Raw genomic sequence first — 21,250 nt, forward strand, 5'->3', positions numbered from 1 at the left:
TTGCCGCGGGGCTGGCGCTGGCTTCGGGCAGCAGGGGCGGCTCCCGCAGCCCTGATAAACCCGGGGGAGGGCGGCGGGCGGTGCGCGTGTGCGGGCGGCCATGGCGTGGGGCTGCGCGCTGTGCCTGGCGCTGGCGGGCGCGGCCCTGCTGGCCCTCCTGGTGCAGCTGTTCCGCTGGCTGCGGGCCGACGGAGACCTGACGCTGCTGTGGGCTGAGTGGCGGGGGAAGAAGCCAGGTAAAGCCGCCCGCCAGCAGCCGCCGAGGGGCGGGAGCCGGGGGGGGTCCCGGGTTGGGCGCGGTGCGGGCGGGAGCGGGTTTGGGGCGCTCCGGGAGGGGGGAAAGGGGCACGGCGGGGAAGGGGCTGGAGTGGCCTCAGCGTGGCGGATCCCGCGCTTGGCAGCCGGCTCGGAGGTTGTGCGTTCCCGGGGAAGTGGTGGATTCCCCAGGGATGGACGCTTCTCAGCGCTCAGCTCGACGGGGCGCTGGGGCATCTCGTCTAAACCGTGATCCCAACGAGAGAAGCTGGACCAGATGGTCCTTGGGGTCTCTTCCAGCTTGGCTTTCTGTGTTTCTGTGATGAAACTAAATAACCCTCAAGGCGTAATTTTCCTGCCTGTAACCAGCAGGGCATTTGCTGCCCCTCTGGTGTCGATGAAGTTAACTGCCTAAAAGCGCCGTCGCGGTGACAGCGAGCTCCAGCAGGTCTGTGGCAAGCGCTGGGTCGCTTGGCCCCAGACTGGTTGTTTCGCGTTGTTTCTGGGCAGCGTCTGGTTCTGGGGTGCGGGATAGCCCAGGCTGCCGGGAGAGCTCCAAGTCCCAGGAGGATTGAGGCAAGGGTCGGGAAGAAGAGGAGATGCTTGGCACGTGTGGCCGCGACGAGTTGCTTTGCAGTCCGTTTTTCCTTCTGTTACAGTTTGTTCTGACATCTTCAGGCAGGTTTCAGCTGTAGTCGTGCTGAAACTGGTAAACAAGAATATTAAATGTTTGGATTAAATGGGTTTCCCCTTCCGAGAGTGGTGCCCGCAGGGCGGTTGCTGCCGGTGGCTTCACACCACTTTATTGAAGTGCTGCCGTTGGCACCTGTGGGTGCAGAGGTCCAAGGGACAAAGGACACTATCAGCTTCTCTCATGTGGAAAATGGAGCTCGACATTGCATGGAGATAGGGCGACAAGACGGCATGAAGATGGATCCCTAATGCGTGCCTGGGAATGGTGGAGCACGGGTTTGGGCTTGAGATGGTGATTTGGTAGGGAACGGTCTCACGGGTGAGGGGTGGCACTAGGGAGGGCTTGGGGGAAGAGTAGGACAAACTTGCTGAGACATCTCAGTTTTCTGCTTTCCGTAGGAGCTTATTGCAAAAATGGTAGTCCATCTAATGGAGAACTGAAGAGCGTGCAGAAGTGATAAAGGTCTAAGAAATAATACATTTAAATCTGTGTCAGCAATCTTCTGTAACTCTAGATATGCAGCCCAGAATTTTATAGTTACTCCATCCCTTACTGTAAGAAAACTACAAAAAAGCTTGATGTGTGGACTGCAGAGATCGTGGAAAGACTCAGGGTAGAGAATTAAGATAGATCTTGACTAATACAAACAGAATTGAAGCTTTGTCCTGAGGGATCTATGTGTGCTGCACATCAAGATGTAGGAGCTCTCAGATAGACATACTTGAATGTTATTTGAATGTAGCCTTTGGCCTTGTTGGAAGCCTGGAAGCCTTTTAACTGGTCTCTTGAAGTTGCCATTGTAGTCATCTTCTGATGTAGTTGCTTCAACATATAATGTAAGAAGAAACAGGCAGAATTTTGTCAACTCAAGTTCCTTTGCCCTGTAAAGAAGTTAGCTGTGTTTTGCCTGCCCACCCCATCTCCCAGCCTTAGTGCTTGTAACTAAGCAAAATAAGTGCCTGAAACTCTTAGCATTTGAGTGGCATTTTGCTGTGGGATGGTGGTGCCACCATGCTCATCCTAACTGTTCAAGTAGGAAAACAGAAGTGCCAAACACTAGGTAAGATGTTTCTTTAAATACAGATTCATAAAATGTATTGGGTTGGAAAGGACCTCTAAAGGTCATCTCGTCCAACCCCCCTACAATAAGCAGGGACATCTCACACTACAACAGATTGCTCAAGCCCCATCAAGCCTGACCTTGAATATCTCCAGGGATGGGCCCCCCGCCACCTCTAGGCAGCCTGTTCCACTGATCCACCACCCTCATATTAAAGAACTTGTTCCTAATGTCCAGCTTAAATCTACCCTTCTCTAGCTTAAAACCATTACCCCTTCTTCTATCGTTACATGCCTCAGTGAGCAGGTCTTCCCCAGCCTTCTTCAGGCTCCTTTCAGGTACTGGAAGGGCACTATAAGGTCCCCATGGAGTCTTCTTTTCTCCAGGCTGAACAACCCCAGCTCCCTCAGCCTGTCTTCCTAAGAGAGGTGCTCCAGCCCTCAGATTTTGTCATTGGCAGGTGCTGGATTGTTTCCCATCTTCTGAATGTTTGTGTGATGGGGAGACAAGGGTCAGTGTGTGCTGGATGAGCTTCCTTGAGCGCTGTGTTTCATTAGCTGAGCAGCAGTCCCTCTGAACACAGTGCTCCTCACAGCCTGCTAGCACCCAGCTAAGGAGGATCCTTTCATGTATGAAAGCTGGGACTAAAGGTGTGATTCTTCAGGGCTGTGGGGAGGATGTTTTGCTTTAAACCTCTCCACCCACGTTTTTATTCCATGAATGAAGTGACACTGCAACCTTGTGCTGTCAAGAGCTATAAAATACTGGAAAAAAACCTAAGTAGCAAAAAACCTACAGAAGCACTCTTTGGATGACTTGCACTGCTACTCTGTTCAACCTCTCATTTGTTGCGCCTTGTAACACAGTAGTTAATGGTTAGTAATTGAATAATCTGCTTTTATTTTTTAATTGTAATTGTTAATTTTTAAACTTATTTCCGGTAACAACAGGATATTTATTCTAGAGCAAGTTGGTGGTTTGATACTTGTTCTACAACAACATTTGAGCGAGGTTTTCCGTTCTGTTAACTCCCAGTAGCTCGAGTGCTTGGTGACTGGCAGCACTGGGGAATCAGCAGAAAACGTTCCTTATCTCAGTTAATCATTCTATCCACAGAACAAGATCCTGAATAACTGCAGTGGAGGTGCCCAAGACAGGTTGGGAACAGGGAAATTGAGTGGTGGGAGAAAACGGATTTGTTTTCAGTAGCAAGAGGAGTGGAGTGTGGTAAGCAGGGTTGGAAGTATGTCCATGTGTGTGTTTGTTCATGCAGTGTTTGTCTACGTGGGTTTTCTGCCAAAAAAAAAAAAGTAATAGGAGAGATGAACCCCCAGGGGTTCAGTTAATGAATTGTAAAAGTATTGGAATAAAACTGCAGGAGAATGTGTGAATAAGCTTTACAGACAGCAGCCATTTGGTATGATTGTTAATACAGTGGTTATCCCTACAACTTCAGCAACATCACTTTCTACCTCCCAAGTTCATAACGTAGAATACATACCTGCTTTGGAAAGTGACTGTCATTGCTGTTGCTGATACTGTTTTTCAAAAGCAAAAGAAAAAAAACCAAACAACACAAAAGCACCAAACTTCAGTCTAGGAGTTTTTTCTTTGACTAAAATATAGTCAGGCTAAAAAATCACTGCCAGTCCCAAGGACTCAAGCTGAGCTCTGATCGTCAGTCGTGAGTGCTCTCTGCTGTTGCCAGAAGGGTGGAAGGTTTTGGTGCTGATCTCATTATGGGGTTGATGTCATTAAGAGCCCGAAAGTTGAAATTGGAAACACAGTATGGTGTAGAGAGAACCAGGAAATGATTGCTGAAGTAAGCAGGAAGCAAAAGCAGTCCCAGCAAGTGGCTGCCGTGGAAAAGAAGCACTTTGCTAAATTAAATGAGTGGTTAAGTTTCAGTGAGTTGAAAAATGCTATTCTGGCTTTTTTTTTTTTTTTTTCCAGGATAGAACTGGCTTTAAGTCTCAGGAATTGCATTTTACTCTGCTATTTAACTTATACTGTGAAATCTTTTTTGGTTGGCGAGAGATTGTTGGAATGCTATTCTGTACAAACTTGAGTAACAGAAGGAGGAGCTCCTGTCAGCAGTGCTCTGAGTCTAGAAATGTTAGGCAATGCTATGTTCTGGAAAGTGCTCTGGTATTAGTGATCATTCACCCATCCATAAATCATGTTCTAGAATTAAATGGGTGATTTTCATCCACCTGTTGTATTTCCTGATTTTGGATATACGTCTGGAGAACTAAGCCTTTTCCCAGTACCCAGGTGTTTCATGGAGAAGGGATGATTGCACACAATGGGAAACAGGCATATAAGCAGAGTAGTAAAAGGAGCAAGATGCCATTCTTTTTACTACAGGTTAAAAAAGCATGTCTGGGCAGGAACTATGAGTACCTGGGAGATTCACACATGAGCTTACACCTTGGGAACTCTGTGTACTGTACTCTGGCCAATGCAGGGATTAACATGCATCAGATAGAAAGCAGAATGGATGAACACCCATTTGATTTGTTATGATTAGCTGTCTTTGTTCCGAGAATTTCCTTCTGTTGACAATTACTTAGAAACATTTTTGAGGTGAAACATTATTAGGAAAGGTTTGCTTAGGCTTTTATATGGATTTGCAACACAATCACTTGTTTCCTGTAATTTCCAAGAATTCTCTTCTCCATTTTCCTCTGAATCTCTTTTTGATGAGGTTAGTGGAAATGCTACGTGTGGATGGCTTGCAGAAATGCAATCACATTTCTTCCATCAGGTAGATAATCAATGTTTATTTAGATTAGCCTTGGAGCAAAGTTCAAGTGGCAGCAGAACAGCTATGAATGATTTCACAACTGCACATGAGTGAAAAATAAAGAAGTCGGGACTTTGCAGTAGTAAAAAAAAAAATATTCTTAAAGCCAGAATCAGATTATACCCCTGCAGTGACTTAAAACTTGTCCTAGCATTGGCAATATGTAAACTGCTGTCTTGATTCTTTTGGTAGAAGATGAACTGCATGGCAAGGTTGTCTGGGTGACAGGAGCTTCAAGTGGAATTGGAGAAGAATTGGCCTACCAGCTGTCAAAGATAGGAGCCTTGCTTGCTATCTCAGCCAGAAGAGAGGATGAGCTGGAAAGAGTGAAAAAGAGATGCCTTGGTAAGTACAACCTGCTGCCTCATGTGAACAGTTCCACTCTTGCTGTGATGGAGTTGCCAGCAAAATACTAACCCACTTATCACAGGAATAAATTTCATGATGAAAGTGAGTTTTATACTTACCTTCACTGTACATTTGAAGCAGATTTGTGAGTGAGAAGCCTTTGTCAGACTTGCATTATGAGTTCCTTCATAAGCCACTGTTACATCGATCTCAAGTGGCCTTGTAAGAAACTACATTAAGAAAAGGAATAAATACTGTGGGAATGGAGGAAACAATCTGAGGGGTATCATCCTACTAAGAACGAAGCCGTGTAGCTGCATGCTACTGAGGAGTCTCCTTCCTTTAGGTTTGTGCATGTTAGGGGCACGCTGACAGTTGACTTTCCCTTTGGAAAAGGGATGAATAGAAATGTTCAGAAAAAGTAGTTCTGACAAGTGTAAGGAAGAGGATCTCCTGTAGTTCAAGAGGAACGAATGTGAAGTGGAATGTTTAGCTATTCCAGTTATCTTTCATATGCCTGATGAGTCAGTAGTCTGGCTTCATTCCCCCTGTTTCTCTTTTTCCCTCCTGTTTTCTGGCTTAACAGCAAGTGAGATAGACAGTTAATTCATCCTGATAAATACAAGTTTTGAACATGATTAACATGATGTCTTTTTCAGACTGTGTCCTGTGTAGCTCAGTATGCAGGTTTTTTTTACTGAGTGTATTATGACACTGACCCTTCATTCCTGATAATGTTGACAGAATATCCACAGTTTACTTGGAATGAGTGCTGGGGAATAATCCAACCTTTGTCTTGAGTTAGCACCTAAACATTTCTAGAAATACTAAAATCTGTTGAGGAGCTTAAAAAATGCACAACTCCTTATTTCTATTTTTTTGCTGTTTCAAAAAAAGCAGTATTTTTTCACTTAAATAGATACCTTTGAAGGGAAGCAAGGGACATCAGATGACAGTGTGGCTAAGTGGCCAGGACAAAATTCCAGTGCTGTATGATGCAATGTTTGGTGGTCAGGAAAAGTGTACAACTACATTTGCGTCTGTGGCCGTTTGTAGTCATTGCAAAACTGATAACAGGCTGGCAGGGACCATGGTCCTGGCTGTCCCATTTCCAGGCAACACTTGTGTGAGAGTGTGATGTGCTAAGGAATATTCAGAAAGACTATTTCAATTCCTGTGAACCAAGAGTGCAGATGCATGTAAGATAATTTCTGCCTCTAACAACTTGAAGTAACCCTGTGAATGTTTTAGCTGTGGTATATACTGGCTTTAAAGTCCTAAGTAGCCACGTGTTTTGGAAATGTACACTGCTGAACTTTAACTATAGTTCAAATTAGTAGGAATGTGGGAACCTCTTTAGGAACATAGTCACACCATATTTTCTAGAACCAGCCTTTAAGTAGTGCAAAAGAGTAACTGAGCCCCCTTCTCCTCTTACCCTCTTTTCTCAAGGCTGTATAAACCCAGCTTTCCACTCTTTCCTTGATTATCATGTGTGCTGGACTCCCTAACCAGCTTACCTCTGGTTTATCTTGAGTATTTGTCTTGAACTGAGGGGATCCAAAATGAGACACCGTACTCCAGATGCAGTTTTTAAGTGCAGGTACTCAGAAGCCACTTCCCTCAGTCTGTTCTTGCTGGTGCAGCCCTCTAGTATTTGTAACTGCCAGAGCTCCTTGCTGGCTTACATTCAACTTGCTGTTGTCCTTCCATCAGGAACCCATGTCTTGGTAGGAGAGTTGGTGCCTCCCCATCTGGACATTGGCTGGCAGTACTGCATGGCATTATTCTGTCCCAGCTGTGAATTTTGCATTTGACTTTGTTAAGCTTTATGAGGTTTGTCAGACCATTGTTACAGCTTGTTAAGATGCCTCTGAATGGCAGATCTTTCCCTCCAGCTGTACCTTTGAACTTGATGTTAACTGAGAATTTGCATAAAGCCTGTGGTTTGTTCCATCATTAATGAAAATATTAAAATATATTGATCATGGAGGGATACCACTTATAACTGGCCACCATTTTAACTTTGAATGGTTGGTTGCTATTTTTTGGGCTCGGTGATCCAGCCTGTTTTTCACTTGCATTGTAAGCTACTCCTCTAGATCCCTTATATTTCCCCAATATAGCTTCAAGGCTGCTTTGGAAGACAACACAGAAAAACAGTCAAGGTAAACAACATCCACTGCTCTCCTCTTGTTTACTGAGCTAGTCATCTCACCACCAAAAGCAATTAAGTTGGTCAGGCAGTATATGCTCATGCTAAATCTATACTGGCTTTTCCTAGGCACCTTCTTGTCCTTCATGTACTTGGAAATTGCTTCCAGGAGGAATTGTTGCATAATTTTCCCAAGGGCTGAGGTTAGGCTGTGTGACATTTGGTTTTCTCCAGTCTTTGGGAAGCTACTCCACTTAGCAAATGCCTTGCAAACATGAGTGGCACTGGTCAGCTCTTCTGAATTTTGGATGTATGTACTGCCCAGCTTATGTGTGCAGTTTGTCCCTAACTCGGTCTTCCTCTGACATGAGGAGTCTTTCTTTCCCTCAGAGTCTAGCCTCAGGAGCGTGGGAGACCTGAGAGGAGATGTTGCCAGTGAAGACTAAGGCAAAGAAGGCAATGAGTACCTTACTTTTTCTGTGCCCTTCATCACATCATCACCATCCCTGTTAAGCTGTGAGCTCACTCTGTCTTTGGTCTTCCTTTTGTTGGTGCTGTTCCCACGAAACCCTTGTTGATTTTCACATTCCTCACCAGTTTCAACTCCATCTGAGTGTTGATCTTCATGATTCCATCCCTGCATGCTTGGGCAGTGGGTCCATGTGCTTCCTGGGCAACTTGTCCCTGCTTCCACCTGCATGTTTTCTTTTTGAAGTTGAGTTCCAGAGTATTCCAAGTGGTTTTGAGTAGCACGGGGTGGATTAAGATGGGGCTTCCACGTGAAACATCAATTTGAATTTGTCTTGAGTTATGTGACATAATAGGAGTTAATATGCTTTAATGTTCCACCCATAGGTGCTATACACAGCAGCAACTTAACTAGATAGTTTTCATACTTGTGTCAGAAGCAAACACATTTAACTTGAACAAAATTCAGACATCACCCTATGAGACCTGTTTGTGCATCCTGCACTGCTTACAAGCTGAAGGAGAGAGGGGAAGTAACCACAAAAGCTCTGGTAATACTTACTGAGTCATGCAGATGCCAACTCAACACTTCTCTGCAGGAGGGAAAGAAAACAACTTGTATAACTTACATGCTTCCTGCAAGTGGCTTCTGTATTTCTTCTCCCAACCACTCTTTGCAACTTAAATTGAATTTCACCAGTAATTTTGGAGGTTGTTTTCTCTCAAAAGCCCTAAAAAGAAAATAAAAATTAGACAGGAGGTGTGGGTTTGGGTTTTTTTTTGGTTTGACAAAGCTCAAGTATGATTTAAATATAGATAGGCCAAATGAATGACAGACAATCAATAAATTACAGAATTATACAGTAATTAAGGTTGGAATAGACCTCAGGAGGTCATGTTGTTCAGCCTCTGCTAGAAGCTCATGTTCTCTTTAAGGGCATTATACAAGATAGAAATAAAGGAATAGGAAGTGCTGAAGGGCTGTGAACTGAAGGGTTTATGCTGAGTGGTAAGTGTTTATTTTGTTATGAGAAACTGCTGTCTTTGATTAACATGAATTGAAAAGAGTTGTTGATCTGAAACCTTTGAGGGGATCCCAGAGGAAGAAAGTGTACACTTGATGTCCTAACAAAATACTAAGTCAGCATTACTTAAGCAGCTGTCTTTCAAAACACCAGTTAGCTTTGGGTGATTGTAGCCATGTTTTAGTTAAAAAGTAGCTAAAACTTAATGACATTAATAGGCAAGAGGCAGGCCATGATTGCTTCATAGGAAAACACCAATCAGAAGATCTTAGCAGTTGGGCAGTCTGAGCCTGCTGAGAAGCTGTGTAGTGTAAAGTTGCTGTCTAAAGAGACTTTAAATGACATTCAAAAAATACAGAGAGCTGTGTGAAAGTGGCCTTTGTTCTGGGTAGATTCAGCTTTGAGCACTTGGTTTCAGAGATGTTGCTGGTGACCACGTGCAAATCACATTGCAGCTAGAGACACTTCTCTAAGGGATGTTAGCTAATGGGTGTTAGCAGCTGTGTCAAACAATGAACTCTTAACTAAGGTCTCCCACTTGGGACTGGGTGTTTTTCTGGATTATCATAATTGTTCTGTTAAAAACATCGGTTTGGTAGCAGGCAAAAAAGGAAGTGAAATATTAGAGGTTATTAGTAAGAGGAATGGAGAACATCATTCCAGCAAGGGATTGGGACATGCCCAGTTCTACTCCTCTGCCAGGAAAACAAGGGGACGAGTGGACGGTAGAAGTTGTTCAGAAAAAGGGTGACAAGAATGTGTGGAGTTTTGTCCAGAGCTGCCTGAGGAGTGACTAGACAAGGATTCCTCACCCAAGAAAAGAAGTAAGGAGGCTGATAGAGATGTATGGTCTGGCGGCTTTGAGGGGTGGGAGTCAGACTGGGCCTCCTGCTTGCACCAAAACAAGGACTAGGCCTCTGGTTTGGTGTTTCCTGAAGTCAGAAGTTTCTGATGTCACACAAAAGACCACTTCCTTCCTCATCAGCAGTCTCTGTCTCTTTCTCTGCTTTTTTCCTTTCCCCCGTGTAGCTTTCTTGGCTGGGTTGACCGTGTGATCTTGTTAATCCCTGGCAGAAACATCACATCCCAGAAGGCTTCAACTGTGCAAATCTGCCTGAGGGAGCATGAGGTGGAGTGTGTTTCTGAAAGGGTAGTTCTGACTTTTTACTGCTGCCTTCCTGGAAGAAATGGAGGGGAAAATGCACATGGAGGGGTTGGAAGGAGCAATACATGGAAATGCTGGTAGCTTTAAACCAGGCAGACGGGTTTATTATAACTAGTAGCCTAAATGCTAGTGAGCTTTAAACAGAGGCAGCTTCTGGATTTAAGTTCCCTTCTTATTTGTACATCACTGGAAATGAAGTTCAGTCTTACCTGTATATATACAAGAAGTAGCAACTAAAAAATCACAGCCTTAGGCCCTCTAAAGAGGGCAGCTGCTTAAAGGGGAGCAGGAACACTTAGTTGTCTTTACAAATCAATTTAGAAACAAAACCAGTGCTATTAAACAAGTATAAACAAGGTTAAAAAAATCATGTTATATGTAGTTAAAAAAACCTGAAGAGATTAACATTGAAGATTTTATTTGTGTGAGTCATCTGCCCCAAAAGCCCAGGGGAGCAACTTACTGCTCAAGAAATATTTTCTATGGAAAAGGTCAGTTGTTCTGAAGAGACAGTGGTAGAAACACTCAACATGAAGGCTTGAACTTGATGACAGCTGACTTTTATTTCAGAAGATGGATATATTAAAAGCTGTCAGTTGAACAAAAACCTTCTCCTTCTACCTCCTCCAACCATCCAGCTTCTCTAGGCTTTGCCTTGTAGCTTCTCCTGTATATATGTTGTATTTTGGGTCTAAATTGTGCTAGTCCTATTGTCAGGAATAACCACGCTTGACCAGTTCACACACAAGCAGAGTGTTCAGACTGCCAATAAGCTGTGCTTCTGAATGGCTCAGGGGAGAATTTGGTATCAAATTATCCTCTTGCATGTTATTGCCCACTATTGCAATTTACTTGAAGAACTAAACTGTCTATATTGTGCTCCACAAGCCTATATAACAAAGTCAAGCTTTTCAAAATCAAAACCATACTGCTGAGAAAAGAAAGACTTGGTAGAAACAGATTAAAAATGGATTCTCTGTGGAGATCAAAGTGAAAACAAAGCAAGCATTTTCTTTCCCACTGAATGCTAGGGTTTCTTGGTGTCTTTTTAGGGAAAATGTGGTGTTTAAAAGCACATTACATTTCCCACAATTATGTCAGCAGTCTTACTGGATCTCATTTGTTTTATGGTTGTTTTTAGAGATGAGCAACTTGAGTGAAAAAGATATCCTTGTTCTGCGTCTTGACTTGACTGACAGAAGCTCCCATCAAGCTGCAACCAACAGTGTTCTTAAGCATTTTGGCAAGGTAAGCTGTGCTGCTGGCTTTAAACTGACTTCTCTGTCTCCTACACCTGCATTTATGTTCATATTTCACTTTTCTTCTATTGTGTGGTAAATGGAACCAGTGCCTACATCTTTCTTAAGTTTCAGTATTAAACCTGCCAAGAAGTACCTGCCTTTTCATCCCTCCTGCTGCTTCTGGGTTTCAGAAGGCTTTGCAGAGGTGCAGCAATGAACAGATAATCACTGGTCATTTCCAAGAAGTCAAAATGAACTTGATTGATGTCACCTTGATATTTTGGTTTCACAGTGAAATTATTGGTACTAGATTTGTTATTTCTGCTCTAGTTGGTTTCTGGTTTTGCATAAAATCTATTCTCAGGGGTCACCTTGTGGGACCTGGGCGTTGATTTGCTACAGAGCAGTAGAGTTAAAAAATGTTGTGTGGAAAACAACTTTTCAGCTGCCAGTGTTCCTGTACTAGGAGTTAACCTTGTTTGGCATCAAACACTGTGGGTTTTTTGTTGACTCAGCTCAGAATTATCCAGCCCTCAGATCAAAGGGGAAGTCTAATGGGGGAGAGGAGCTACTGATGTTTCTTCAGCAGCTGATACATCTTACTTGCATGTGGCAGAGACAGCACTAGAGGGAAAAGAATAATCACTTAATAGTTGCCTGAGGAAGCACAAATATTAGAGGAAATGTGTTGTATTAATATTTCATTGTGTCTTTCCTGAGATTGATGTTTTGGTCAACAATGGTGGACGTTCCCAACGCTCTCTGTTTGTGGATACAAACCTGGATGTCTTCAGTGCCATAATGGAGCTCAACTACCTTGGTACAATCTCTTTAACAAAACATGTCCTAAATCACATGATCCAAAGGAAAAGAGGAAAGATTGTTACTGTGAGCAGTGTGATGGGTATTATGGGAGCTCCTCTTGCCTCTGGGTACTGTGCCAGCAAGCATGCTTTGCAGGTAAGTTCAGTTTCTGAGATGAATTAAGTCTTGTTGTGTAATAGACCAGCATCAGTTAGCTGTGTAGCAGAGGACTTTATTCTGTGCAGAAAACTCGAGTCTCCCCTGAAGTTGCACACAGCATGTGTCACTTGCCCAGGTTTTGAAAATCTTGTAAAATTAATTTGTGCTGAAATGGGACAAGTCTCAGCTCCCAGTGTACATTTATTTTCCTGATTGAAGTTCAGGTGCCATCTTAGTTGGGCCTAACCACTGCGTAGTCACTTTCCAGTGTGAAACACAACACCTTAGCTTCTGGCTTTCAGATGAAGGAATATCTAAATCAGAAGGTCATTCTGTTTCATATAGAAGCCCTGATGTTCTTATCTTAATTCAGTTAGGGAGGACAAGTCACTGGTGAGAGTTTTAAGACTACAGGAAATCTTGAGGACAGTGAGGTGAGAACAGTGAGTGGTAAAGCAGGCTACTTGGAGAAACAAGAGTTCCTGATCTAGCTGGGAACATCTGAACAAATCTTCCCAGCAGTTCTGAGTCTTGCTGTTGTGGAAAGAGCTGTAAGCTCCCAGTGTCTTAGGAAGTCATCTTCTGCAGAACACTTCCCTTTTCGATATTGCTTGGAGACAGTTTTTGAACGTAGTCTCACTTGCATGGCAAAACAGAAAAGAAGAGCTCAGAAAAGTATCTGGGGGAAAGACTGCCTTCATCATTGAGGAATCCTTTGTTTAACTAGTAAATTTGTTTAGACATATTTGTCTTTCACCACTGTTTGATTTCCTGCTAATGTACATTTTGATCTCTAAAATAAACTTCAGCTGTTCTCAGTGATCCTTTTAAACTCTGGCATCATCTTACTCCCTGCTGGGTTTAAGCACATAAACAGATTAAATAACTTTGCTTAAGCTATGTGATCGATACATTTTTGACAGTTTGACTAACAACAATAAAAATGTAACAAGTGGCTGACTCTGCAAAGCCACTAGACACTTCTGAGAATGTAGATGTAGAAGACACTGACAGGTCTCTCTGCTCATAAAAAGTTTGCGGTTCGTGACAGGGAGAGATCTGCTGCTCTTCATTTGAGTGGCAGCAGTGAAATTGTCCATTAGAGGCCAGCCTTTGCTGTCAGCCTCATAGATTTAAGTTAGAAGAATGCAATGAGCAGAAGCATGAATTCCCTTTATGCTCCTTTATTTATTAAGCATTCTTTCAGTTGAATTATCTTTTGGGCGTGGTGCTGTTGGTCTAAGCGTGGCTAATTGGTTGCAGAGCACAAGGAATTCACATGTTGCTTTAAAAAAAAACTCTCAGAACTCTGAATCTCATGATCTTGACCTTAAGATCAAGAACGTGGATGAAGCTTTAAAGAGATAGTTTACTAAAATTTTGGGATTAATTAAAAATAAACTAACCAAACTGCTTGTATCTTTCTGCTTGTTCCCTCAGATAGCTCAGGAGCCCATTTCTGACAATGACCAAGAAGAAACAGCTAGAGAGATGGGGGTCGGGGGGAAAATAAGGTGAAGCATAAAGTGTTGCTTCATGCCAAGCACATGGACTGCACTGAGCAGCAGCCACTAGTCTGTTCACTTGCTGCTTATTAGGGGCATTTCTAAATGTTTCTGTCATAGGAGGAGTCAGTTCAGCCTTGCCTTCTTCTGCATCTTCTAGGGTTTGGTCACTAAGCTGGAAAGGCTTAGAAAAGTTTTTGTTCCACAGACCCTGTGTCTGCAGGTCAGAGCTGGCTTCAGTCTGGGCATGGAGGAAACACTCAGATTCTTCCCCTGGCACTTGAGTTCCTTCACTGCTCCTAAATCTGGTTCTGTCCTGCCTGAATTTAAATAAGAGAGCATTTTATTTTCTTCCTTAGAAGTTTTAAGCTCCTGTTCTGGGAGGAACTGGAGGGATTTCATAGCACCTACCTTTGGATACCAAAGATAAGTGGTGGAGTTAGAGGACCTGTATATTCTGTAAATAAAGCCTCCAGAGGGGCCTGGGGGTATGTGAGATTCTGGTCTTTGAGAGGCTCTTTTCAGCCTGTATCAGCCAGGATTTCAGCTGAGCAAGTGTCCTGGCCACCCTGAGTTCCTGGTGAAAAACTGTGTGCTATGAATAATTAGAACTGCAGCCCAGGGGAAGGCAGGGCCACACAAGCCTCTTGAAGTGGAGGAGGATAGCAGAATGGCCACGGAGCAGAAACATGAACATGCTGTGATCTCTGGCTACGTGGGTTTCAGGTTTACAGGCTCTGCAACCCATGAATGAAACAGCACTGACTTTGCAGAGTGCTCCTCAGACAGCATTCTGAGAAAAGCCTCAGCAGCTCTGTGCCTGGCTGCTGGGTAGACAGGATCTCCAAAGGCAACAGGAGCTCACTGGACCAGTGCTCAGCTTTTGGTATCTTGCAGCTTGCTTAGGTCAGCATGGCTCCCAGTGTAGAGAAGCAGTGGTTTGAGTGCAGTGTGCCAGAGGCAGTGCCCACTTCAGGAAGCTGTCTGAAGTTGCCTACAGAGCAGGCTCTGCTGCGTGTGGCTACTCAGGACTGTGGGCAGGTGCCCATTTTCAGGTAGAACTGAGATTCCAGAAGCCCCCCAGCATCTGGGCAGGTGCAGGTGCTTTGTCAAAAGTGGCCGAGCAACGTTTGTGGTTTCCTTTCTGTCACAGACACACACCCTTCCACCTCCTCGAGCCCTGGAAGTACATCCTGAGTTTGTCTCCTTCAGGCAGGAAGGTTCTGTTCCTCACCACCCCAAACGGACAGGGAGTGGTGAGGGAGCGTGGGCTGGGCGGGCGCTCACCGAGTCCTGCTCCTGCTGTTCGGGGTTGATGGAATAACTGACAGTGCCCCAGAGGAGGGACAGTGGCTGTGGAGGTGGCTCCATAGGCTGTGTTTCTAGGAGCCTGGGCTCCCCCTCCTTGCTGCAGTGAAGAGGATACAAAGCTCTCCTGTACCCAGGGCAGGAGCATGTCTGCCCCTTGCCCAAGGGGTTTGTGGCACGTGCTGGCTCCCTCTCCCATCTTGGGCCTGGTGCTTTTTACTTGGTGCTTTTTTCTTGGTGCTTTTTTTCTTCCACTGAGCTGACAGCACAAATTTTGTGTTAGGACTGCACAGCTTGGGGGTTAAGGGGCTTTTCAGAGATAAGTAGACTCAGGAACTTTTGGGGAAAGGAGGGGATGTGGACAGTGCCAATTGGGGCTGTAGCATTAGCCTGGAGAGGTGGATGAAGCTGGGGAGGGACTGTTCACAAGGGCTTGTAGTGAGGACAAGGGGGAACGGATTAAAACTGGAAGAGGGGAGATTTAGGTTGGAGATTAGGAAATTCTTCACTGTGAGGGTGTTGAGACACTGGAACAGGCTGCCCAGGGAGGTTGTGGAAGCCCCATCCCTGGAAGTGGGCAGGTTGGATTAAGGTTCTGAGCAACCTGGTCTAGCGGGAGGTGTCCCTGCCCATGCAGGGGGTTGATGATCAGAACATCTTGAAGGTCCCTTCCAACCCAAACCATTCTATGATAAAGCACAGCTGTGAGGTGCCCCATCTGAAGGTGTGCACCAGGGGTGGAGAAGGAGGCTTCTTTCAGGGCAGGAGGTAATCTAGGGGAGGGCCCTGGTTTTTAATCCAAAACAACTGGGTGGTTGGCAGATCTGAAATGCTTCCTGGTGTGTCCAGAGCAGACTTCTGGGTGTGTAAGTGCCTTTAATATTAGAGTTTAGACCTCCAGAAGTTGGACATCTCCAGGCATTGATAACATGTTGTTAAGATTTGATGGTGTTTGCAGGGCCTGCAGGTACTTAGAACTTTAAATAAACAACCAGCATTTTTATCTATAATGTGGAATCTATAATCTGGAATTAGTCAAGAGCCATTGGGAAATGAGAGCCCGTGTGTGTGCACTGGTGTGCAACTCACTGCCTGGCTTTAGTGGCTTGCCCCAGTCAACTGTTTCTGTGTCATCACAGGAGCATCTCTGACTGTGTTGCAATTCATTTCAGAGCTGTGGGTCAACCAGCCCTCTTCCTAAGCTGGATGGGTGTACAAGTTATAAAACTTCTCCCACTGCAGTAAAAACTTATCACCCTGTGCTCGCTCTCTGTCTCTGTTGTGACATAGTATTATGTGTTAGAATAAATACAGGGAACTGTTGTTGACCAGGTCAAAGGTAAGACATGATATGGTGTTTGCTAAATCATAGCTCTGCAGTGCTTGACCAGCAACTCTGGTGGGAAGTGTCTTCCCCCATAATAGTTGCTGTCTGAGTGTGAATTGCCACAGAGATTACAAAAGCTTGTGTCCTGGTAGCTTAAAGAAAATAAATACATGTAGCTTTTGTAATTGTAGTTTAACTTAGGAAACACTGGTAGCATGTTCCTGAGTGAAACAAGATTTGTGTCTATGTGGATGTAACTTTCACACTCAGCAGTGGATTCAGTGGTCCAGAATTACCCCCTAAAATATTGGGGGTGCATCTTTGGCTTAATAAGCTGCACAGTTCTGACTCTTGGTGGCACTTTCACTATCCAAACAGTGGGGCTGAGCACTTGTAGCTGTGGGTAACTCCAGTGAGGATTGTCCTCAGTACAGGGACAGCAGAGTCTGGTTGTGGTTGAGACACATTATTGTGTAATCAGTAAGTACAGATTCTTCAGTGATTGATACATCAATGATGCCTGTAATTGCAGATGAAATTTCAAATTAGCCACTTAATACAAAAAGTCAAACAAAGCAGTAGGAGTTGCTTCTGGTGGAATACTGCTATTTTCCTAGCCTAGAATTAGAATGGAAAGATGTAGTCAGTTAAGCCTTGCTACATGTGGAACTATGGCAAAGGAAGAATGCGTGGTTGTCTTTTCTTCTAGGGTTTTTTTAATTCCCTTCGGACTGAGCTGACTGACTACCCTGAGATAAGTATCATCAACATATGCCCAGGACCTGTGCAGTCTAAGATCATACAAAATGTCTTTACAGAGAATCTTGCAAAGGTGAGGACTCAGTTAAGTTGTGATAATTCCAGCTTTTGCTGCAGGCCCAGGGATCCTTTTGTGGTTTTCTTTTTCTCCTCCTAGCAAACACTAACCTCATCTTGTTACTTTGATTAGTGCAGAACCACTTGCAATTTCTGTGTGTTATCAAGTCCATATCAAATGAAAATAAGGTGAGGTTATTGTCATGCCTTCTCTCTTCCAACACATATAGTAACATTCAGTGTTTCAGCCACCCTGCTGCAGTTTTGAGGGAAAGGCCAGGATTTTCTGGACACAATTCTGCATGCAGAATCCTGTCCTTTCTGTACAGGTAGCTCTTTGTTTGCCCTAGTCACGATGTCCCCTGTTCAGTTGACACTGTTGTTGGCAAAGCCACTGGAGTCAGCTGATGCCAGGCATGCATTCTTGTCCTGTTAGTGATTGTTCGAGGAGAAAATAGCAAAACCTTCCAACTGCACAATTGCTTTTAATAAAGGCTGTCTAACAGAGTAGCTGGCAAAAACTGCTGCTATGATCCATCAAAATATGATCTGTCCTAAATTCAGTTGATTTAAAGCTCAGGATAACCTACCAGTGAGGAAATGAGGGCAGAAAAAAAATAATAATCTCCCATTGTTGAATCAAGTTCTGAAAGGATTTTTGGATTGCAGAACTTCATACTTCCATGAAAGGAAAGATGTGCTCTTTGAGCAATCTGGAAAGCTTGCAAAACAAATTCCTCAGATTTCAGCACAGCAAAAGACTGAGGAGGAAGCCTGAATCTAGACCAGAATTGCTTTTGCTCTGGGAAATAGGAGGACAGATTGATAGAGCAGTCTGTTGTTGCTGGAGTGAAATGCATGTAAATTCCCAGGGCTGTGGTTTACGTTCACCAAGTGATACATGTGGACAAGAGTTCAAGGAAGACAACCCTGCCACTTAAGAAACCTGTTGCTTTTCTTGTGTTCGAGGTGGCTGCCCACAAAGCAGGGCTGGCAGGAATATTTTAAGTTCATGGGGAATGTGGCCTCATCTACTAACTTGGTCACTGAGCAACTTGTAGCATATGATTGGGTAGGCAGCTGGGAAGAAGGAAGTTCCCCTTTCTCAGAATGGGTAACCTGTTCCCATAGGTGGATTCCATGATGAACTAGAAGCCAGGACAGTCTGGAGATCCACTTTTTTAACCACTGACCCATCAATCAGGACAGACATTAATTAATAAGGGTGCTTTATTTAAGCATGTGCTGAGGGAAGGTGGTTAGGTGTTCCCACACCAAAGACTGAAGGACCGTGAGGGCTGGGTTGCTGTACTGGCTGGGTTATTCTCTGCTTAGTGGGGGAACTGGGAGGGGTCTGCCTGTTGCACAGAGCCTTGCCTTTTCTCCCCTCCAAACACAAATCCAGCTCTAATCCCTCCTGGCTCTCTCCTCCCTCCAGTCCATAGAGAACAGTGGTGACCAGTCCCACAAGATGCCAACCGACCGCTGCGTCCGGCTCACCCTGGTCAGCGCGGCCAACGACCTGAAGGAGGCCTGGATCAGCGACCACCCCTACCTGGCCGTGTGCTACCTCTGGCAATATGCACCCACCTGGGCCTGGTGGCTGATGAACAGGATGGGCAAGAGGAGGATACAGAACTTCAAGAGTGGAGTGGTAGGTTTATTCCTCTCCCTGCTTGCTTGCTGTTTTCACTCTGCTGACAGACTCTTTAGCCGCGGGAATGTTAGGACTGCGTTTTGGATCCGTTTCTTTTTCCCCTCCTCATTTCCCTGGCAGCTGATGCCAGGCTGGGCTCCAGAGCTCTGTGCCTGGTAGTCTAGAGTTACTGCAGCCTGGCCACAGCACAGTGAAGTCAGCACATCGTCTGGTGCCAAAGGTCCTGCTCTCCTCTTCATCAGCAGGGGCTGCAAGTTCAGATCACAGTTAACGCAGAGCTGAGCTGTAAGACTCTAGCAGCCATTATTTAATGCAGCTGGGAATTAAGACTGTTGAAAAATCTTTCCCTTGGTACTTCTTCCTCCCTTGGCCGTGTCTAGTTTTATATCAGGCCGTAATCTGAGCACCTCCCAGAAGTACCCTGGGCAATATTACTGTCTGTCAGGGCTCATCACTCTCATTTACATCCCTGCAGACAGGTGTGCAGTGCAGTGTGCTGTTCTTGCAGTGCTGCCTGCTGGATGGATTTTGTTCTTACTCTGGTTTTGTTGGACTTGGTACAAAACCCAACAACCACGTCAAAATATTCCAAAAGCAGGAAATGCAAAAATAAGGGTAGCACACGCAACTGAAAGCTTCCTGTTTCCACACTGTACTGTAACTACCCACTGTAACAAGCTGTTTCAAGCAAACTAACACTGTAGGTGAAGGACTTAAATCAGGAATGGTGGAAAATACTGATTTAATGTACTCTCACTCCAGGATGCTGATGCCTCTTACTCCAGAAAGAAGAAGTAAGGACAAACGTGTACAAAATCCTGCTTGTGCTAAGGCTGACAAGTTTTTCATATTGTGTAACTGCAAACAAAAGCTTTTTTTATCTGTTGTATCTTTGTCATCCTCTAACATGACAAATCTATCAAGCTGTATACACATTTGACTAAATAAAAATCTCTAAACATACATGTTCATGTCAAACTCCCACAGACTGAATTTTTAAGCTTACAGGAATTGAGACAGAAGAGGCCAGGCAGTATGATTTTGTTTTTCTGCTGCTGTGACACTGGCAACTACTTGGTGAGCAGGCTAAAAATTATATGCCCACAGGATCCTGTTTCCCTCACTTTCATTCCTAGTGGAGCTTGAGCAAAATAAATCCAGAAGCAGAAGCTTGTGGTTCAAAGGGTAAGGATATATAGTCTGTGTTTGTGAAGTGTTCCTTTGGGAAAAGGAGATTGTATTTCTTCTCTGCCATCAGCCCCAAGGCTGCTGTACAAGTAGCCCAAGAACAAAAATATGTATCATCATCATTGTGGGTATTTAGGGCTAAATCACCGACCTTCTGGCACTGAGAAGTAATTAATCTTTATCTGTGTTAGCACCAGAGTGCAGTCCACAGCCCTCAGTCTTCTGGGTGTTTTGTACAGGCTGAGGGTTGGGCCGTGCATAGTGCCAGTGGGGAAGGAGAGACCCCCCTGCAGCCCCCGCTGGAGGGAGTGCTCAGCCTTGCTCTGCCCCTGCACACGTTCCAGCTATGGAGCAGCTGGGAGAGGGGAGCAGGGGAAGTTCCCGTTCCAGTCTCTGCAGTGCTGGGGTGTGCTGGACAGCAACAGCCACCAGGAACCAAGGACTGCACTTTTGAAAACGTTTACCATCCCCTTGACACACAATTCAACCCTTAGCTTGAAGTACCTCTCTAGCAGTAACTCAATTGTGCTGCCAGGCTTGGTGACCTTGCTGTTGGCAGCATCCTCAGACATGTTTGGATGTACCTCGGGCCACACACTCTCCAGGTGAGAAAAATTCTTAGTTCTGTCACTGAATGGTAATAAAAGAACAACAGCCTGTGTGTAACTTACTGAAACTTCCCAGCTATAGCAAAGAATAAGCCAAGAGTGGCATTTGTAACATGACAGTTAATGAAAATGGAAACCACTGTCTAGGGACAAGAAAGCCTGATCAAATGGCAAGTGTCTCATCTCACACTTTTCTGGAAGAAGGGGAGGTCACTGGCTGACACACCAGCTCCTGTGCTGTGGTTTGTGAATGTGCTGAAGAGGCAGCAATAAGTGTGTGACAAAATGCAGCAGCTCTTCATACACCGCACATGCAGATGATGTTCAGAGGATGCTTTGGCTTCCATCCACACACTTGGCAGCACTGCACACAGCAGGCTTGCTCTCCCACTTACACACCAGCTTCTCTTTCTCTATCAAAACATGTGCATGTTCACTTCTCTTGAGCTAAGGACCATTGCTGCTAGAAGTGTAAACACAGACCTACCTTCATGGAATAAGCTCCTGCCACCACCTGAGGAGAAAGAGCTAGATGGAAGCAGTGACAGTAGAAGTGATAGGGAAGAGGTGGCGAGGAAGGTGTCTCTGAATTTCAGAGGGGAAGCTGATGTTCCAAGTAGACTCTTCCCAAAAAGGACAGAGCATTTGCCATTTGAAAGTT

At 44.7% G+C, this 21,250-nt stretch overlaps 1 protein-coding gene across 1 annotated transcript; it reads left to right on the top strand.

The window, feature by feature from the left end:
• Positions 1 to 26: 26 nt before the first annotated feature.
• DHRS7 (dehydrogenase/reductase 7) lies at positions 27 to 19,756 on the top strand. Its single transcript, XM_051620218.1, has 7 exons — positions 27 to 236; positions 5,008 to 5,160; positions 11,118 to 11,224; positions 11,938 to 12,177; positions 17,030 to 17,152; positions 18,575 to 18,790; positions 19,556 to 19,756. The coding sequence occupies exons 1-7, from the start codon at positions 101 to 103 to the stop codon at positions 19,589 to 19,591; spliced, it is 1,011 nt and encodes a 336-aa protein (XP_051476178.1). The 5' UTR covers positions 27 to 100; the 3' UTR covers positions 19,592 to 19,756.
• The last annotated feature ends 1,494 nt before the right edge of the window (positions 19,757 to 21,250 follow it).

The sequence above is a fragment of the Apus apus genome, chromosome 5 (genome assembly GCF_020740795.1).
Source record: "Apus apus isolate bApuApu2 chromosome 5, bApuApu2.pri.cur, whole genome shotgun sequence".
In the NCBI taxonomy this organism is placed as follows: domain Eukaryota; kingdom Metazoa; phylum Chordata; class Aves; order Apodiformes; family Apodidae; genus Apus; species Apus apus.

Excerpts from the sequence above, each read along its gene's own strand:
- DHRS7 (XM_051620218.1), top strand. The coding sequence starts at position 101 with ATGGCGTGGGGCTGCGCGCTGTGCCTGGCGCTGGCGGGCGCGGCCCTG. Across the intron at positions 12,178-17,029 it reads CCAGCAAGCATGCTTTGCAG|GGTTTTTTTAATTCCCTTCG; the intron begins GTAAGTTCAGTT and ends CTTTTCTTCTAG. Across the intron at positions 17,153-18,574 it reads TTACAGAGAATCTTGCAAAG|TCCATAGAGAACAGTGGTGA; the intron begins GTGAGGACTCAG and ends TCCTCCCTCCAG.